The 15,340-nt window shown below is 38.6% G+C and overlaps 2 protein-coding genes across 2 annotated transcripts; both read right to left on the reverse strand.

The window, feature by feature from the left end:
• Positions 1–547: 547 nt before the first annotated feature.
• Positions 548–3,940, reverse strand: camk2n1a (calcium/calmodulin dependent protein kinase II inhibitor 1a). Its single transcript, XM_030135033.1, has 2 exons — positions 3,088–3,940; positions 548–2,272 (listed from the first exon to the last, which is right to left on the reverse strand). The coding sequence occupies exons 1-2, from the start codon at positions 3,254–3,256 to the stop codon at positions 2,199–2,201; spliced, it is 243 nt and encodes an 80-aa protein (XP_029990893.1). The 5' UTR covers positions 3,257–3,940; the 3' UTR covers positions 548–2,198.
• A 2,261-nt stretch (positions 3,941–6,201) lies between these two features.
• On the reverse strand, positions 6,202–11,878 carry LOC115419816 (trypsin). The gene is made up of 5 exons (XM_030134842.1): positions 11,745–11,878; positions 10,192–10,351; positions 9,011–9,152; positions 7,678–7,944; positions 6,202–6,535 (listed from the first exon to the last, which is right to left on the reverse strand). Exons 1-5 carry the CDS (start codon positions 11,800–11,802, stop codon positions 6,365–6,367), a joined length of 798 nt encoding a protein of 265 aa, XP_029990702.1. The 5' UTR covers positions 11,803–11,878; the 3' UTR covers positions 6,202–6,364.
• Between the last annotated feature and the right edge of the window lie 3,462 nt (positions 11,879–15,340).

Here is a 15,340-nt window from a genome sequence, read left to right on the forward strand (position 1 = left end):
ACCATTTTCATGGTTGACTGCCGTCTTGGAAGAGGGGACTATTTTGGCAGAATAATGTGGCCATGCCACTGAGTGAATAGGGGGTCTTGAGAGAAGAAGGCAGAGATAAGAGAATGGAGAACATTCCATTAAAGATAATGATGGTATCAAGCCGAGGCTCAGGGAAGACTATTCTGCACCAAACCCACCGCAGCACCCATTGAGTGTAAGGTGCATCTGTTACCATGGTACCCAGCCCAGGCAGCCCCTTTCATGTCTGTCAAGACTGGGGAGGGAGAGAGACTAGCAATGTGTTAGTCTAGCCAGCTGTAGGAGCTATGTGTACCTATGTGTGTGTGTTCCCTGCATGTATGTGTTCCTGGCAGTCCAGGTTTAAGATGCTGTATGCTGACAGAGGCTCGTCACACAACATGAATCATTTAGTCACCACAGCAGAGTTGGAAATGTCACGTCTCATCAGTGTTCCTCATGCCTCGGTGCCCATGCACCATTTACATCTATGGCAATGGAGTTAAAAGGAGAAGTTGATTAAAGAGAGGCGCCGAGATTTTAGATGCAAACAGACATTTATTGCATTGGGAAGCAGTGATGTACATTTTCCCCCCAAGAATCATTTGCAATACTGTAGGACTTCATGAGACTTTTTTGCACAGCTGTTCAAACTGAGTGCCATAACTGTCCTTTCAACAAATCAAGACAAAGTGTAGAATTTAAAATTCTTGCTGGGATTACCCATCTTTCTTCCCATTTCTCCACAATGGAAAATGCTGACTTGACCTTCCTTGGCAGCCATAGAGGCAATCCAATAACAGCAGGGGAAATTGTACAAGAAACATATCCAAAACTCAGCCAAGCTATTTGCTATTATTTTTATCTTTATGATACAAAACTATATTTTTGTGTTTTTTTGCTACAGTTTTAAAACATTTTAAAAAACAAATAGCAACATCAAATACATTATGTCTTTTTGTAAACCACAAACACTAAACAGTAAATAGTACTTTGTCATAATCTTTATTACAAGATATTAGGCCACTGTACAAATCAATGTGAATCGTACAGTACAACGCAGATTTAAGACTGTTTCTCGAGGTTTGTCATTCAAAGCTGTATACGAGGTGCTTCAAGAATACACAAGAGTTTCAGAACTTCTGTCGTGCATGCATGATTTTATACTTGCCATGCATGAGTTGGTATTTCAGTGTTTTAAGAAAGAGCCCTAAAAAATGGCAACCCAACAAAACAACTGAATTGTATGAGAAAATGTATAAAGCACAAAAAAGAACAAGTTGTTCGGTACAGTATATCCCTCATGAGATTTGGCACACACGATAATGCACAATGCAATATAAATAGTTTATCAATAGGGTGTGTACAGTCAAGTTACAGTATCAACCAATCCAGGTGAAAGCCTGGGAAGCTTACAAACAGGTGGGAGGTACATTGTATATAAATGACTTGTTAGCTGCAAAGTATGGTAACAAAAAACACTCAGGCAACATCAAGAATTTTAAGTGAAAAAAAAAATCTCTCATTCGCTCAAAGTTTTCTCAACATACAAAAAACACTCCCTCTGGCCTTAAGTCACTGCAAAACACATATTCCAAAGGATCAATAAATAAAGTCTTCAACACAGAGAACAAAACAGTTTACATATTCCCACTTTGTGCAAGAAAATATGGGCTACCCTTTCCATATTTACAAACTCTGTTATTCATTTGCCCCACTGTCAAAATGAAGAGCAGAAAGAATGGTACCATAGGCTTGATTGATAAGATATAGAAGAAGTGTGTGCTTTAGTTTTATATTAGATTTATCTCTGAATCCTGTCCCTGATATCTGCATTTCGACAGCGTCGCCTCCCTCCTTCTCCTCAGTCCCCCCCTCTTGTTGTCATCTTCTACTTTTGGATTTATGGCGAAACCCTGTAATCAAGGGTGTTTGCTTATGTGCATGTTTATGTGTGTGTTTGTGTGTGCTGGGGGGTCCACCTGGGGCTCTCGTTCGCTGCCATCTCCCACCCCTGCCAGTATGTGTCACCCGGATGGCCATGACTGACTGGGAGAGGAGGGTGTGGAAGTGCTGCTTGCTGCCACATGAGAGAAAGTGCTTATATACAGTGTCTTTGGATTAAAACTGGTAAATATCGCCATAAAAAATTTCAAGAGTGTCTTTTGGGGGGTGGTGAGCCGAGCGCTCTAAGCTTCTGCTGGGGTCTTCTCTGTTCCATTTTTCAGTGCTTCGTCGTCACCATTCTCATCCTCGATCACAACTGTGGATGACAGGGGAGAGAGTTAATGAGGGGGGCTCATCTTGGTGTGGCGTCTTGAAAATTCACCATCGACTGACAGGAGGGCATTAAAGCCTAGAACCATTAGCACTGCGCTGTATGAGAAAAAGTGGTGTGTGCATGTATGAGAGCATAAAAACATGCAAAAAAAAAGAGATAACCATGAGAATGAAAGCATGCATTTGCATGTGTGATGTACATTTGTGGATGTGCATTTCTGAATTTCAGCACATCTCCTTGCTCTGCACCTCCAGATACAATTTGCACATGCCTGCCTGCATGTTTGCGATGTTTGTCCATGTTGTGTCTGAGCACTATTGTACGTGCAACTATGTGCCTGTCTCTGCCACCACAAGTGAACCTCATTTTCAAGGACCATCAGGTTTTCATCAAACAAGACAAAGACAGACAAACACACAAAGTGCCTGAAAACATCATGCAAACACAAATCAGAATGGCACATCGTGTGTAAATCTATAACATACCAACCATATATTGGGGAGGGGACACTGAGCACAACTCTGTTGAGCAGCATTCAGAAGGTATTTAACAGCACGCACTGCGCATCCAAGTTGTGTTGCAATGCGAATAGAATATTTAAAAACCCATACATCCCACACACATGCAAAGATGAGGTTATGTCTCTGATCTTACACTCTACTTGAGACTTTATCTGGGAAATAGTTGACCATTTTGCTTCACGCAGACATCCTCAATTAGAGTCTACTGGTAACCAACAGTATGTGCGTATTCCACACAACACCATACAAATGAAAACGCCTTAATTATATAATTACCCCGTTTGCTCCTGCCTATTTGTCCGAGTTTCGGTGGACGTTTATTCTGTGATCCATTGAAGAAGTTGTTGGTGTCTTGAAGACGACAGGTGAAGGAAAGGTGTCCCTCGTCGCCCTCATTTCCATAATGACTCATTTTTTCTTCGTTGAAAGGCAACACTTCCGACATATCCAAATGCGTCTTTATCACCAAGGCGCACAAAGTGAAATGTATAGCGCGTCGCCAAGCTTGTACGCGGTCGTCTTTAACAAACAAAGGGGAAAAAACAATGCAATCTGCAGACACGATCTAGCCCTTTTTCTGTTTACCCCGAAGACACGTGTCTGTCTTCGTAGGTACGCAACAGAAATAACTGTAAATCAAAATGTATTCAGTTTCCCCGCTCGTGGAGCCTCGGCAACATAATTCAAAAATTTCCAGAGGTTTTTCTTTCCGTGCGTATTGCTTTGGAAATGGAGGCGCAAATACAATAGTGCCGTGGAGCGCCCGCTGGTTTCGAGCGGCTGAACCCGTCGCACGGAAAATCTGAGGAAGAAATGCAAATTGAGGAGCGATGCAAAACACGGATCCCGGGGAGACCTGGCGAGGGAGCTGTACGGGGGTTTTCTGGTGCAGCCCAGAGAAGCTTCCAGTTGGAGTCGTGGTGTTCCAATGCTCCACTCTCCGGGATCTAGATGCAATCAAACAAATGGCGATTTTATATTCAAAGATGGCACGTAAATGTGAACCAATTCAGATCTTTGGAAAACGTCGTTTACGCGCCACCACTCGACGAGTTGGAGATGTTAAACCGTCCAACGTGTTTTATAGCGGTAGGAATTTGGCGATTTACTTGGCCATGTAGGGGTTTAGAACATGATGTCTATCCAGCAGGTCGGTCATCACCAGAGGATGGCAGTATTTTCATAGGCTGGGATTTGACTTTTGGCCCCATGGCGCACTTCCAGTTCTGTCCTCAGGACCTGCGCTGTTTCAGTAAGGAAGCCTGGAATATGAGGAGAGTTGGACATTATTTGGGATTATTTGCTGCAGGTTGATAGAATTATGTGGATATTTCACCTTTACTGAATTATTACTTAGTATAAAGATACAAATGAGATGCGTTAAAGGCTTTGGAGCGCACACACAACTTTATTCCTAAAACGACCTCACATCATATATTTTTTTGATGATGATTCATAATTAATAATAATAAAAATGTCGAATCCATTTTGCTGTACTGATATACATAGTGCAGCAAGATCCCAGTACTGTTGTATGAAAACTCACCTCCATTGTTAAATGGTGTTCTCTCTTTAGTTTAGACTACATCCTAATCTGTTTCTATTGTTGCTTAAATGTTTACATAAAATGTCATCTATAGGCACAAACAGTAGCACAAAGGTACAGTCTATCTACCTGCAGGGGGAATTAAAATGTGTGTGCATCAAACCCTGATACCATCATTCCCTCATAATAACTTATCCAAATATGATAAGGACGATAATGCAGTGAAAGGGGATGAAACAAGATATATAAGCCTGCAGCGGAACTACTTTTAATATGCCGTCAACTATTCATAAAGAAGGTGCAGCCATGACACACCTATTCTCTGTGGACTGGATTTTATCAGAGGATCACCTTTCAGATAAGATAATATCAGATCTCTAGTACAAAAATGTGTCCTTTCATTTTTATTTTTTTTTTTACATTACGTGGAATGAATTAATGGAATTACATAATGTAATAATAAGTGGAGGCAAGATGTTTGATTATTAATTTTCTCATTCAGTGTATTAGTAGTCATATAAATAAAAGGTCTTTTTACATATTGCAAAGTAAATGTACTTTTTTAGGTAAACTGGTTGTGTTTTCTATTTAAATTCAAACTTTTTGGTGTAACATCTTCTGGAGAAAGCTCGGTGGAACGATAGCAACATTTATAATGACTAAGAAAGGACAAAACCTGTCAGGACAGACAATGGTCCATTGTGACATAACCTATTTCTAGGCACATGTCAAAAACGTGAGAAAACCAGGCACAATTAAACAAAGGAAACAAGTCATATTTATCAGATTTTGGAGGAAAATTAAGGACAAAAAAAATGTAAAAAGTCCATATCATAACTAGGTAAAAATTTACCCAATTTTCACGTGACACAAACTGCAAATTTTTTTTTACACATTTTACACATGGGAGGGAATATTTGTTGTGTTAATTTGACACGTGTTAACACAGAATCCAGAAGATGAAAAAATAATGTCTGAAAACCCTAAAACCATTCCAATAATGTTCCATTCATTAAAACCACAAAATGTGTAGACTAAATTGCCACACTACACACAATTTGTGTACATTTTCTACGCATTTCCTTCCAAGAGTCTTGACATTCATCACTTTAGTCAAACACAACTCAAGCTGAACAAAATTTAATTCTCTGTGAAACTATTTCATTTTAGAAGTGCACAGTGGATCCAACAATTAATGTAGCTGTGAGAATGCTATGTTTCTGAACAGATATTTTGCATAAATTCAGTATAAATACAACTTCACAGGTGGACACTGCATATTAATGTGCAATAAGACACAGATACATCTCAGCCAAAAAAAATCAGAGTAATGATCCTTTTAAGAATAAATAAATACTTTTTAGAAGCAGGAAGTAACTAAGTACAAATACCTTGAAAGTTTTCAGTCAACTATAGTTAAGTGTTTATTTTTCTGGCAACTTTTTACTTTTACTCTCAACATTTACATGCTTTCTACATCTCAAATTTTCAGAAAAAGATTTTTTACTTTAGTTTGCAATGCATCTGAGGGGAATTATCACTTATTTTGATTCCCATCCACTGGTGCATATTACACATAACAAAAAGTATAAAAACTAAAAAGATTAAAATGATGTAAAAGACAAAGCAAAATGAAATTGGTGTAAAAGGAAAAAAAAAACATGCTGAAAACAATGTGAAGTTTTCATGTTTTATATGTGGCAAAAACAGCGTAAGAGAAAAAACAGGAGGAAAATAACGTAATAGAATTAATAAAACAAAAATTCATAAAGGATGTTCAACAAAAAGACACATTCAGTTTCTGACTTTTTGATTCAATGGTAATTTTGAAAATAGTGGGTCAAAATAAAACACAGACTGCTTTCTTTCTCTTTTATTTCCTCTTATTCAACACAATGAAGACAGTACAAGCAAACAAGTAAAAATTATATAAAAGATGAAGTAAGACAGAAAGATTTATTTTATACTTAAAGCATCTATAAGGAATTGTAACATCTGCCATTTTCTTCAGTATCTTGAGCAGCGTAAGTAGGACCTATAGATGGTTTGATCTATCCACCGGCGGAACTTGGACACCGCCGTGTACACTCCGGGAAACTTTGCGTCACCGCAGCCATTGCCCCAGGAGACCACACCATAGACGCGCCCGCCACACACAAGTGGCCCACCAGAGTCTCCCTGCAAAGACAAGACAAGACCACACCCTTCAACAGCTAATGTGGCTGATGAAAAAGGAAATAAGGTGATTTTCCCATGAGTGTTTCTTTAAAGGAGCTTTTAACGTCATTATTTGGCGTTACAGGATACCATACCTATATATTATACTTTACAAAGAGTCTGAACAGTTCAACTTAATGCTTTAAAAGGCATTTACAGATTAAGTGACTCAGATGTCAGTGAGGCCAAGTTAGGTCTCATCTTTATTAAAGGTCAAACAAAATGTGAAAATTGGTTAAATCACAGGATGCAGCTTTAAAATCATCTCAAATGAAAGGTGTTGTATCATTGTGTTATTGCATCTTTACGGCACATTCATTAAATATGTTGTAAGAAGCTTTTTTGTGATCATGGAAGGGTCAGGTTTACTGATATGTTGACAACTAGAAAACCTTTGGGTTATGATATCCTTTAAATGCTTACCAACTCACTTCATAATGTCTTACTGCCATGTAGAAATGCCAACACACAAAGTTGCCTACTGCAGTGTTAAATATAGCACTCTTTAATTAGTCATTCTGCTCTTTACCTAAGGCAAAATATAACCTACTGGTATATCACACTTTGAATTTCATGTGATTTTTCTCTCACACTAGAGGATGGGGCAAATATTCTTTCATGAAACAAATAAACATGTCTCTCTTCAAGCTACTTGAACACAAATACCTGCAAATTACGGTCAGTTCTCAGTCCTGATGCTATTTCAGGTTTGCGTTTCTGTCTCCTCTACAAACTATCACAGCTAATACAAATCCTGAGGACAGAGCTGCCACATCCTCTTAATAAAAACTTGAAGCTGAACCAACAGTGAAATGAAATAACTGTATTCTCATCCTGTCACGGGATGAGTTTTACACAACTGTGTGAAAAGAGGATGGCCTCATATAAACTGAGAGCGAAGGTCAGGACCGTGGAGACTTTATTATATCAAAATGGATTTAATTGCCTTTCAAAGATCAACTGATCTTGTTTGTCAAAGTGGGGCAGATCGGAGAACTGGAAATGTGCTCAGATACTTTCCTGGTCTATTGAAACTGCTTAAAATAAATGACTTGATGTCAGTCAAAGAATATTAGATGACACATGTTCCCAGTCTCCTGTACCTTGCATGCATCTTTTCCTCCTGTCCTGTATCCAGCACAGATCATATTCGCTGTGATGTTGCCATTAAAGGATTCGCTGCTGTTACATCTAGCAGTTGAAACAATGGGCACAGTGACCGTCCTCAGAGTGAAGGGAGACTGGCCTGGGCCCAGACTGTTGTAGCCCCACCCAGACACCCGACACACCCGACCTTCGACCACACCTGTCCCCTGTCTGGGAAGAGGCGCCAGCGACACGTATTTGTTCAGCACAAAGGGGGCCCGCAACTGGACACAAAAGAAGAAACAGTGCTGAGTCATAATGTATGGATTATGTAGTTTATCATATAGTAGTGTCATGAGGAGGGGGAGGAGGAGGAAATAAAAGACCGTGTTAGTTCATGACATGGTAGGTTTGGTCTGCTTTTCCTCTTAACTACTTAAGTGAGTATGGAGGATTGAACCTGTCATATTGAAAAATATATACAGAAATCTAAAAATGGCTTGATAAATTAAGTTTCATACCATTTATTTATTTATTTTGTCCGTATTAGTATTTTTCCTTCTTTAATTTTGATCCCTGCATTAATTTTTGAATTGCTTTCTATTTACATTTCCTTTATCTCATTTCTTATTCATTTCTAGGTTTTATTTTCATCTGATATCTTATTAATTTATTGGCATTTTTAAAATTCATAGTCATATCTACCTCCCCAGTATTCCCCCTCTTGCATTTTCCTCCTCCATTTATTTATTTCTGCATTTCTATTTTACTTTTTTTTGTGTCCTTTTTCTATTTCTGTATGTATTTATGCCTCATTAGGCAAATGAGGGGGGCAGTCTTTAAAAGCGTGTTTCCTGGGGTCAGCTCCTCAAAGGGGGCTCGCAACTGGACACAAAAGAAGAAACAGTGCTGAGTCATAATGTAAGGACTATGTAGTTTATTATATAGTAGTGTCATGAGGAGGAGGAGGAAATAAAATACAGTGTTAGTTCATACCATAGTAGGTTTGGTCTGCTTTTCCTCTTAACTACTCAAGTGCATGAGTGACTTGTGCATATACTTATGTCACTCCTGCATAAAAGCAAAATTCACAGTTTTGTACCTGAAACAACCGTATTCAAGAAAGTCAATGTTCTGACAAGTGTATTGTTGCTGAATTGAGACTTTATTCTTTAGTGACAAGAGCTAAAAGAGACACTGACAGGTGGATTAAACTATTCAGGGCATCGTGTTTAATTGTGCTTGTAACAATATTTTAGCTAAACACAAAAGACAAGCCATAATTGTTTTGATCTTAAAGTGTAATTATGCAAATCACAAAAAAATGTGCATATTGAGTGTCCTCAGTACCTTTATGAGCATGATGTCAGCGTTGTTGGTGCTCCTGTTGTAGAGGGGATGGGTGATCAGTCTGTACGGTTTGGCATACTGCTCAGTTCCTTCAAAGGTATTTACAGTGTAGTCACCTGCCACTATCATCATGTGCTCTGCGCTAAAAGAAAATCCATGCACAGAATCAGTATCATAAAAATAGCGATGAATATTCTGTAAAATTACGTTCATATTACATGAAAATGGTGTGAATTGCATCCATAAGGCGCTATATCTGTATAGATGGGTTTGGGGTTTTTATAGAACTGACGTAGGTATTCTGACGTAATAAAGTGTAGCATAAGGGAGAGTGAGAACCCTTCAGCTTGCCACAAAATGCAGGAAGTGAAATCTGTGATGTCTTGATACTATAGCATCCTTGATATTCACAGTATTTATTTTGCTGTGATAAAGTGGATGGGGAGCGTTAGTTCTATAGTAAAGGATTTAAATGTAAATGAATGACTCATAAGCCATCTGCAGTTTCATGCAAGTTTTGCTTTTTTGCACAATTTAATCTAGTCTTCATTCTGTCTTCCCTAATTTATTTATTTTTTTGTTGAATCAGATGTGACAGGGCAGTGATTGCCATTGCCAGTCATGACCAGGATACAAAGCCAGTGTACTGGGAACACACGTCAGCGGTGGTCATGAATCTAGAAGTGTCTGTAGGGAACAATGGCTCACTGTGTACAGACAGGGCTGGGACAGTAGGTCAGAAATACAGCCAATTTCCTGGACCACACTTCACATACACACTGATGATGTGCCAAGGTCAGCTGACTGGACCGCGTGTGTGTGCAGTTGGACTTCCCAGTGGCCTGTATGCAGGTTTACTTTGTGTCATGATCAAGCGGCATCATTGTGACATTACTTTCCTATAGCAAAATTATAGCAAAATGGATGTTTGCTCTTAGGCATCTGTGGAGACCATCTGCTCATATATAAAACGCTGCCAAGTTAGCTTCAACACGGTGACTTCTACAGGGTCCACTGGAAGAACACCAGCAGAGTGTCATTGCTTGTGCATGTGAAAGTAAGAGAGTATGTCTCTTCACATTTTAGTTCAACCTGAAGGATTTTTAACACACAACATGTAATTCCTCACAGCTGAGGGGTTTTGCCCAACAATAAGACCAAAAAGGACTAGATATTTTTACCCGATGTTGCAGTGTGCTGCAGTCAGCACCCAGTACTTGTGAACCAGTGATCCACCGCAGAAGTGTTGGCCCCTGGTGCTCTGCAGGGACACGATGTATTTGATGGAGTTCGGTGCTGCAGTATAGCCGCCTACTATACGTCCCTGCATGACAACACGGCCTGTACAGAGATGAAAACACTGAGAAGGAGGAAAAAGGAGCTGTGGCAAATGAGTCTACAGCTCTGAATATTTGCATCAGATAACTACAAACAGTCAAAAGCTGTTGTACTTGCTGTAAATTCACCTCTGATATCATAGTACTTTAACCCATCAAGACCCAGGACTACTTTTGTAGCAGTTCCCTAATGATTTTTTTCTCTATATTTAACTTATCTTAAGTGTTTTAGAACCATTTATTGTAATATTGTCCTTTTCATTTTGAGTTTTTTCAGTGTAAATCATCTATTTTCCTATATTTAATTCACTGATCATGTAGATTTTCATAAAAGCTCAGATAAAATTCAAAGGCTATTATATCACAAACAGAGATTAAATGAAGAAATAGTGATGTTTTCAGTAAAATATATCATTAACTGAACATAAACCAAGTGTCTCTATCCACTGTCATTAATCCAACTCCATGGGTTTTAGTGGTGAATCAATGTTGTAGAAGATGATGGTGTTTCCACGGTAACTAAGGAGCCTCTGAATATCTGATGACCATGTAAGGTGACAAACTGCATTTTACACCAATTAGCCTACTTACATATATTGATAGAATTAATGGATTGACAGGTATTAAACAGTTTAGATCAGTAGAAGGTCTTGTTCGCCAGTGGCTGTTTGAGTCTTTAATACCTTCAGACGAAGTTGTTCAGGTGAAATTACAAGTTGTTCCAAAACAATGTGTACATACCACTTTCTTAAAACTACCCCCACTCCCATTTTACTCCCACTCAAAGCTGAAATTGTTCCCATACTCCAAACACCTTGTTCTGTCCTGGTATGGATTACACTCTGTCTATGTCATAAAACATAGAAAGACATCAGTGAACAAAAGTGAAACACGACAGGCACCCCCTCCACCCCCCCACTCAAGCTCATTGACCAGGCCTAACAATTAGCGGTTTTCTGTCACCTGGGAGCCCACAGCGTAATGAGCGTAATCCAATATAACCTGACCTTCTAATATCACCACCTTACTCTGAGCTTTGTAACTTTAGAGTGGGGACCTGCCTCAGTCGCCTTACGCAACGTCGCAGTTACCGTACATTAGCTTCAGGCTGTACATTAGGATGACAGTCAAGTCTATTTCCTTCAATGACTGGCAGAAACATTTGAGCATTTGCTGATGGCTGTTGAGGAGTAAGCACATATAAAAAGTTGACAAGTTCAAGAAGTAGAAGTTAATTTTAATTTAAAAAATAAGTTTGCTGGAAGGCGATATGCAAATTATTTTAAGGAAAAATAGATGTTTCACCCAAAATAACTGAAATGCAAAATATCTGATGCTGAAATCCAAACAGAATTTCTTGTAAATATTTTCTAAAAACAGAAAAAACATATACTCACAGTTTACTGTCATAAAATCCAGCAGCAAACCACAAAAACACATAAATTTGTTCATCATAGCTGTAAATATTTGGTGTCGTTACCCTGCTGTTAATCTACAGAACCACTGCAGCCTGTGTCTGGTGGTCAGGCCTAGACATACACCCCTTTCTGGAAACACAGGGAGTCAGTCACATCAACTGTCATCCTTGAGAAAAATGTGTGTATGTGTACATGTACGTGTGTGTGTTTTCATGATGACACGAAGCACCAGAGTCCACCAGTTGAGCACTGATTGAGGAGGAAAGTGAGAGGCAGTAACAGAGTGAAAAAGTTCACCTTCAAACGCTGCCCAGAACCCTCCCTGCCTTCACAGCACTATCACAAGTCTTTCTCCTGACCCTCCTGACTCGTCGAAAGGCCTTACATTGTTGTCATAGCAACAGAGGGTACTGTGCCGAGCGGGTTCATCTATACTGTATCAGCATGCTCCGTCTGTGTCATCATCCCGGCTTATCCGTGCTGAAATGTTTCAATGGCCCACTGTGTGTGCTGTTCGCGCGTCGTTCATGGGTCTGTGGCTGTGGGGAAATTCATGTCTGAGTCGAGACAGTTGAGACACACAAGGGTCCCTCTGTATGAGCATGAATCATCAGTCTTTATTGAATCAACGTCTGCAATGAGGAAAAACCCATTTTCATCAGCCTCATTATCATTATCATCATCATCATCATCAGCCTTCTGGCAAGTCAGCATCATCCACAGCATGGGAGGAGACTTGCCTGACCTCCTCTTGTCCCACATTTAGAGATCACTGAATAATTGATGCTTCACCCAGTAGAAAGGGAGAGACGTCTTTGTGTGGCCTCCCACTGTCAGGTGTTTCCTGGACGAACACTAACTCATTTTAACTGATATTCACCTTTAATCCAGTGTGGGGTTTTTTGTCTTTTCATACATAAATACAAAAGCACAAGGAGGATCACCATGTTATTTTGGAAATATTCCAAATATTCCAGACAGTCCATTGCAATATGAACATGATGATCGTTTTAAGTTCAGCTGAAACACATGTCTCTTTCATCCTGTCTGCAGGAAAGAGCTTTGATATGATTTGAGCTTTTATATTGATGTTATTTGGTCCGGGATATTTCTATCACTTTATCAACACAATGAAAGTCAAATTGGTTGCACTGAAATGAATCTTGACTTGTAACAGTAACATCGCTGTCCAGAAATCACGCCTCTGCTCATCTGGATCCAAACAGATTTTATAGTGTCTGGAAGCTGTGGAGAACCCTGCATGGCCTGCAGACTAACAGGGGTCCTGTTTCAGGAAAAAGATAGTAATGTGTTTGATTTTGCTTTTTTTTTTCTCAGTGCTGTAAACTAATCTGAATGTACCTTCACATCACAAAGCAATGTGATAGGGCTGTGAATTAGTCTTCATGGACATTTAGTCACCGTTATTTCAGTTGTTTATTGCTTGTCTATGTTGTGTCTGTGTCTGTATGTGTGTTACTGTTAGCCTCCTAACCTGATTTAGAGTGAGTGTGTTTGTTTATTTAAGTCTTTTTGCCTGTCATACTTGGATTCTGTATACATGTATGCTATATATAAATATGTATAGCTATACATCTGATGTATCTTCCATCTGAATGATTTTGTTACAGCATACAGAGTTTATTCACTCTTTAACACATAAAAGTTGCCATCAAATTACAGGACAAATCACCCAAGCTCTGCTCACAGCAAAATGTCTGCAAGTTATTGTTATTTCAACAGATGGCCTTTTCAAATTAACGAATGTTCTTTATTATAGAAATATCTCCTTTTTCATTAATTTTGTTAAATGGGAATAAGACACCTTGTTAGTTGTGCATGGGTGAATGAACTTTGCTGTGACTTATTCCTAATGGGAATTGACACAACAATGAATAAAGGCTGTGCAAACAACTTTCTTAGATTACTAACACAATACCTGGTTACATAAAATAGAGGATCAAAACATAATTCAATATGTATCCCAGCAATTCCAGCGCAATTTTGTCAAACCTTTAAAATAGACTTAAATTCCCTCAAAATAGTAGCAATTTCAGGTCCTTCCATATCAATCAATCAATCAATCAATCAATCAATCAATCAATCAATCAATCAACCAATCAACCAATCAATCAATCTATCTATCTATCTATCTATCTATCTATCTATCTATCTATCTATCTATCTATCTATCTATCTATCTATCTATCTATCTATCTATCTATCTATCTATCTATCTATCTATCTACAGGGGTTGGACAAAATAATGGAAACACCTTCACCTCAAGATGATAATGCCCCAATCCATACAGGTAGAATTGTTAAAGAATGGCATGAGGAACATTCTAATGAAGTTGAGCATCTCGTATGGCCGGCACAGTCCCCAGACCTCAACATTATTGAGCATTTATGGTCAGTTTTAGAGATTCAAGTAAGACGTCGATTTCCACCGCCATCGTCTCTAAAAGAGTTGGAGGGTATTCTAACTGAAGAATGGCTTAAAATTCCTTTGGAAACAATTCACAAGTTGTATGAATCAATACCTCGGAGAATTGAGGCTGTAATTGCCGCAAAAGGCGGACCTACACCATATTAAATTATATTTTGTTGATTTTTTAAGGTGTTTCCATTATTTTGTCCAACCCCTCTATCTATCTATCTATCTATCTATCTATCTATCTATCTATCTATCTATCTATCTATCTATCTATCTATCTATCTATCTATCTATCTATCTATCTATCTATCTATCTATCTATCTATCTATCTATCTATCTATCTATCTATCTATCTATCTATCTATCTATCTATCTAGCTATCTATCTATCTAATTTATCGCTGAAGAAGAAGAATCACTCTGGATGAAGCACATTGTGTATAAAATGGCTATAAAGGCAATAAATAATCTTGTTTTGCCTATTATAGTTTCTGATCATAATTATCCATAATACAGCTTGAATTTTACATAAACATCTCAATTTAATTTCCTCCATTTGTTTATAATTCAGCTGATTTTAACAAGCTTTCTGTTAATATGTTTTTAAATATACTAACAATATGTTGGTGTAATTTTTGAAGTAGTGCCTTAAGGTATAATGACTATTTAGTATTTTCAATAACACTATAACACAATATAATACAATGACTGATGATTACTTTTGATTGTGTCGATTTGGAAAAGTATACAGACAGGATGAAGGCATGCATTTTTTACTTCTCATGTGCTTGTTTGCATGTAACATCATCTATCATTTTAAAGCGCTAATATGAATCTTTAGTGTTGAGTTTAGTCCTCATGGGTTGAACAGGTTTGTCTGCACACATGACAGTATAGTGACACGTGCTCCTTATAGATTCAGCACTGATATGTCTGCAACGCACATGCACTTCTGCACAAGGCATCTCATGCTGCTCCCTGCCTCGCTATCTCTCCCTCAAAACAGACACACAAACACAGGCATCCTGTTTATCACCTCAGCTTTGCACCTGGGGAGAAAGGAGCACGCTATCACCTTTCACCTTCACAGCTGGGATGACACCTTGGGGAGTGAACACACTGCATGGATTCTATGAGT

The sequence above is a fragment of the Sphaeramia orbicularis genome, chromosome 5 (assembly GCF_902148855.1).
Source record: "Sphaeramia orbicularis chromosome 5, fSphaOr1.1, whole genome shotgun sequence".
Taxonomy (NCBI): Eukaryota; Metazoa; Chordata; class Actinopteri; order Kurtiformes; family Apogonidae; genus Sphaeramia; species Sphaeramia orbicularis.

Excerpts from the sequence above, each read along its gene's own strand:
- camk2n1a (XM_030135033.1), bottom strand. The coding sequence starts at position 3,256 with ATGTCGGAAGTGTTGCCTTTCAACGAAGAAAAAATGAGTCATTATGGA. Across the intron at positions 2,273-3,087 it reads AATAGGCAGGAGCAAACGGG|TTGTGATCGAGGATGAGAAT; the intron begins GTAATTATATAA and ends TGTCATCCACAG.
- LOC115419816 (XM_030134842.1), bottom strand. The coding sequence starts at position 11,802 with ATGATGAACAAATTTATGTGTTTTTGTGGTTTGCTGCTGGATTTTATG. Across the intron at positions 9,153-10,191 it reads GCAGCACACTGCAACATCGG|CGCAGAGCACATGATGATAG; the intron begins GTAAAAATATCT and ends ATTTTCTTTTAG. Across the intron at positions 6,536-7,677 it reads GAGGAAAAGATGCATGCAAG|GGAGACTCTGGTGGGCCACT; the intron begins GTACAGGAGACT and ends TTGTCTTTGCAG.